The sequence below is a fragment of the Penaeus chinensis genome, chromosome 18 (assembly GCF_019202785.1).
Source record: "Penaeus chinensis breed Huanghai No. 1 chromosome 18, ASM1920278v2, whole genome shotgun sequence".
NCBI lineage: Eukaryota > Metazoa > Arthropoda > Malacostraca > Decapoda > Penaeidae > Penaeus > Penaeus chinensis.
In genome coordinates, this window is record NC_061836.1 from 31,398,960 (window position 1) to 31,403,959 (window position 5,000).

At 36.1% G+C, this 5,000-nt stretch overlaps 1 protein-coding gene and 1 long non-coding RNA gene across 2 annotated transcripts in view; one reads left to right on the top strand and one right to left on the bottom strand.

The window, feature by feature from the left end:
• Positions 1-2,946, top strand: part of LOC125034463 — a 12,595-nt gene extending 9,649 nt beyond the window's left edge. Inside the window, exons 2-3 of the long non-coding RNA XR_007115690.1 lie at positions 1,150-1,306; positions 2,594-2,946. This is a non-coding gene — a long non-coding RNA (uncharacterized LOC125034463). The remainder of the gene's footprint in view (positions 1-1,149; positions 1,307-2,593) is intronic.
• LOC125034462 (ubiquitin carboxyl-terminal hydrolase 24-like) overlaps positions 1-5,000 on the bottom strand; it is a 37,029-nt gene that overhangs the window by 6,453 nt on the left and 25,576 nt on the right. Inside the window, exons 30-41 of the mRNA XM_047626215.1 lie at positions 4,614-4,749; positions 4,150-4,291; positions 3,805-3,924; positions 3,190-3,401; positions 2,953-3,063; positions 2,382-2,524; positions 1,972-2,119; positions 1,574-1,805; positions 1,122-1,387; positions 836-1,001; positions 400-586; positions 1-35 (exon numbers count right to left, since the gene is read on the bottom strand). The exon at positions 1-35 is cut by the window's left edge and continues 192 nt beyond it. Of these exons, the coding sequence (XP_047482171.1) occupies positions 1-35; positions 400-586; positions 836-1,001; positions 1,122-1,387; positions 1,574-1,805; positions 1,972-2,119; positions 2,382-2,524; positions 2,953-3,063; positions 3,190-3,401; positions 3,805-3,924; positions 4,150-4,291; positions 4,614-4,749 (1,898 nt within the window). The remainder of the gene's footprint in view (positions 36-399; positions 587-835; positions 1,002-1,121; positions 1,388-1,573; positions 1,806-1,971; positions 2,120-2,381; positions 2,525-2,952; positions 3,064-3,189; positions 3,402-3,804; positions 3,925-4,149; positions 4,292-4,613; positions 4,750-5,000) is intronic.

A 5,000-nucleotide genomic window follows, 5' to 3' on the forward strand; every position in this document is an offset into this window, starting at 1 on the left:
GTCTTCGTCGCCCTTTTCACTGGGAGTGGCTGTACCTTGAAGGAAAACAAATGATTAGTCTTTCTTTCTTTCCTTTCATATTCTTTCCCTTTCTTTCTTTCCTCTCATATTCTCTCCTTTTCTTTCTTTCCTTTTTAGCAAAGCAGGTTTGTGGAGAACTACTCATTACAATTTCTAGTTAACAAGAAAAAATTGTGTTGACTGGAAGTTTTATTTTATATATAGATCACATATTTGTTTCCATTCCCATTTCTCATTTTTACTAGTCTTGGATGGAAAGATTCCTACATTGTTTTTTTTCTTCTTAGTAATTTCAAACTGACTTTTTCGTATCATTCCATCCACCAACGTGAAACCAACAGTTCAAAGAGTACATGCTCTCTAGTATATAATCATTACCTGAGGACTGGTGAGGTGTCATATCAAAACACAAAATAATAGTAGAAATGATAGAGTGCAGCGGTCCAAAATCCTGAGCTTGTACAGATGACCAACGTCTTTTGTCTGAATCGGATGGGCCAAGAAGGAAGTTTAGGAGCGAGGAGAACCCACCCAAACTTAAGATTTGCGAACAGTGTGTGAGTCCCTGAAAAGCAATAGTATTGTTCAGGGGTGTTTTTCTTTCTATTCAAAATATTAATAAAATAAAAGATTTTATAAATCCTACCTATCAATATACCATTACAAAATATGTGAAGCATATCTGTTAATTACGAATTACTTATTTCAAAATTATTTGCTTCTTCACTGAACCCTAAAAAACCAGTGTAGAGACCAAATTGCACAATATATTCATAATTACAATGATAAACAATCAATTTGTAGAATCACTTACCTGCTGACAATAGTTTTGTAAAAGCAAAAAGTACTGTTGTGAGGTCTTGACCATGGAAGGGACATCAGAGGCTAATGATGATATAAGATGCTTTATTATTGGCTCAGTGCTGTTAACATTACCAGCATGTTTATACTCTGCCTTGAAGATACAGTCCAAGAGGTTCCTGTAATAAAAAAAATCAAATTAAGTGCTATAATTAAGTAATATAAAAAGTGCAACACATTCAATTATCTCACAAGTCAGAAGTTCACACTCTTAACCTATTCTGTCACATCCTGCTTACCCAAACTGGCTTCGTATCATTTTATTAGGACACTCCAGTAGCAGTGGTAATATATGGACCGATCCATGTTCTGCAGAAAAGAAGTTAATGACCCAACTGCAAGCTTCTTTAGACTGCGTGCACAATGACTGAATGAGCTGGACCCACTGGCTGATCACTCCCTCTTCTTTGTCTTTTGTACGCAGGTATGTGTTCAGCAGGAAGTTTAGGCCAAGGTGAACTGCTTGTACACACAAGATGCTGGATACACCATTCTGACTCTTATCCTAAAGACAGGAAAACATCAATTAAAATCTAGCACATTAGAATTATTTCTTTTGGGGAAAAAAAAGACAAAACTTTTTAATCACACTGGAGTACCTTGTAATAACCCACAATATATAAGCACACACATAAAGAAATAAAAAATACATATATTTATAAATGAAAACATTACTGAAGTTCCTTCTCACCAAGTTAACTGAGCATAAATGATGTATGAAGTTATAATAGTCAGAAGAGTAGACATCCCTATTCTTCAAGAAAGTGAGATTATCATGGGTGATAGATGATAAGATGCGGGGCGGCATGTGTTCACGGAACATGCCCTGCTTCTCTCCTTGCTGCAACAGTTGACTTAGTTCACACAAACTAGAACGTGCTCTTCTCTCATTGCTACCACTCATGGATAAACTCTTCTTTGCACTGTAAAAGACGTGAGAATATGAACACCAAACCCACACACTCAAGAATATATTTTTTCAGTCCAATCATTAAATTGAACTTAGTGCAACAGTACCTGTGTCGCAAAGGAGACTATGACATTCCTAAATAATTGATATACATTCCAAGAGCCCCTTGCCACACAAACCTGCTTGTTGACGCTCTAAAGGATCTGGAGGAGACTCCCACCCTAGGAGTCTTTGGTGTCTTTGGAGTCGTCATTCTGTCATCTAAGCTATCATACACCAGCATATAGCCATTCCAGTATCGAAGCCTGTCCTCAGGAAGTGGGTTTGCTGCAGAAAATAAAGACAAATTAAATAAAATCAAATTATTCCTGAGTGAATCACCTTGCTTTCCTATAACATTACTGAATAATGACATAATGCAACTACCTTAACACTGCTTGCTCTTTTACGATCGGCATTTGGATGCTTATTATTCCCACAGGCATCACCGGGCACCAAGGTCTCAACAAGTCAAAACAACTTCCAAATTACAAAAAGTACTTACTTATTTCAAACAAAGCTATGTTCACTCACTCACCCAGATACTTACACGAGTCATATGACACTTTGGCTTTATATGTTCCACCAAAACATTCCTGCTCCAGGAGAGTATCTGTCATTTCTACTGGTTCAACTGAAGTATCATTGAACTTGAACCATCTGCCCTTGTTTGGATTGGTCAGTGGATCTCCCCTGAAATGTCATTATGAAATTAGTAATCTTTTAAGTAATGTGTTTGATAAATTAACCCCTTCCCAACAGGTCATGCCGTGAGGCGTCAAACAAACTGCTCGATCTGTGGCGTGCGGCTGTACGCTGCAGCAGTGCGCTAAAGCACTACGAGCCGGTGATTCGGCTTGATGTACCACGCTCCCATACTCAAAGTCAGTGTAATGCCATTGATCGCTAGAGCGTAGAGTTTTTTTGTTTTTTTTTAACCGTCATCAAGGGGTTAATGTAATAAAAAATCAAAAAATCCCAGGAAGTTGAATTCCTTTTAGTTTTTTCAAATACATCAAGAAAAGTTGAATTCTTGTCTAAGTTTACAAGAAGTCCTTGTAACATATATCCTTGACATAAATCCTATTACTCTAAAGATTAAAAAATGTGTTAGTACTTACCGACGATCTTTTATGTATGAGTAATAGTGCCCTGCACTTGCTTGTCCGCTGTGGACAATGACACCTACTAACTCATACATTGCCCCCCTATGTCTTACTCTTGTATTGAGCCTGTAAATGGTAAAATCAGAAAACTGGTGTCATCAAAAAAATATAAGATAATGAATACACACAAATACATAACCACAACCTGTCACAACAGAAATATATCACATAATCTCCACATCCAATACCCACCTAGGAGTGTGAGGTGATGTAACACTTGAAGGACTGGATTTGGTTGGAGTGTGTGGAACTCTAGGGGAAGTAGACAGTCCTTTTGGGAGAGACTCTTTGGCCTTTGGTGACGGGGTGCTCCTGATTTCAGGCTCGTCACTTCCATTGGGATCTTCCTCGCGTTCAGCAATGCCCTCTGCAGTATATGCTCCCATATCTAGTACCCATGGAAACTTGGGTACAAAGAACAAAAAATTTTAATACTCAATTCACATGATATTGTCATTATTGTTAATGAATATATGAATATCAAAGAAAAATACTTTCTGTACCCTGATGATAAAAGAAATTATCAAGATTTTTCCCTTGCAGAAATCATCTCTTGCTCTCTGGTAGACTGAATCACAATAAAATATTTCAAACTCAATTGCTATTTCAATCATTTCCAGTAAACTAACAAGAAAGAAGTGACACAGACAGTTGCCAATATGGATATCAATATTTCTGTAAAAATAATCATCTCTATGCTCTTATGATCTTGATATCTACTCCCTGATTTAAAATATATAAATATATACCATGTCCTGTTAGTATGATCAGCATATGAGAGCAGAGCAACACACAAAATCTGTATACCTTGAAATAATCATCAAACTTGAGAGCTCTTGAAGCTTCCCAGTCATAACCAAATCTCTTCAGCTGGATAACAAGAACAGGTGGGAGGCTCTTAACACACGTTCGTATTAAAGCTGTTCTCTGTAAATAATAATAAAGGGTTAGACCTTTAGCTACTTATAATGTAAATCATTTTATTTAAACATAATAGCTATAAACATCAACAAGCATCACAACTGTATCAATGATATTACTATTATTATCATTATCATTATCATTATCATTATCATTATTACTATTATGACTACTATCAACAAAAAGGGAAAAAAAAATCAAGGAAATTCTTTGAAAAACAAGGAGACATACCTTCTGATTGCACTTTTCACAGTAGTAAGCATTGTCTCCTTCCAGGAGTTCGCCTTTGACAAACTGATCGAGAGAATCTTGAAGATCGTGGCACTTGGTGACAGTGAGATTTAAGGCTAAAAATGGCTCCTCTCGTTCATATCTGTCAACAGAAAACCAATATTAACCAACACATATTCAACTTCTTCAATCTAGTGCATCACTATGATCTATATGATGCAAAATTCTAAGAAGAATCAATATCATTACTTCCCCAAACTATATTACCCCAGCAGTAATATTTCATTAACAAGGCAATATAAATTCCAGTAGTTCTAAAGTAAAGCTTTACCCAACAACAACAAAATGGACAAAATAATAAATCCAATAATGGAAGAAAGAATGCATGCTCCTTCTGCTCATTTATGAAGAAGTGTCCATGAAAAATGACAACTACGGCTGTGTACATATATCAAAATACAAACCTATGTGGACAATCTTGGCAAATTCTTTGAATGGAATAAACTCCTTCGAATCTATGAGCAAAAACTCGCTCGTGCCTCTGCCCTTTGAGATAGTCATCTATCTGTTCAGTTAATCTTGTATAGAATTCAAAAGCATCTGTAGGCAGGAAATGAGAAAAATTATCATGCACACATAGATATAACAAATCCTAGCAGACATGTGCTAATACAGCTGAGTTATAATTTCTTTCTTTTGTTAAGTATTTTCTCAAACAGTATCTCATTAGCTGTATGGTGGTTCTAGCTAAAAAAAAAAAAAAAAAAATCTCAACAATATCCATAACCCATGATGAGTTCCTCAATTACAAAACACCCACAGTCAAATTACTGTTATAGATGGTGGTGTTG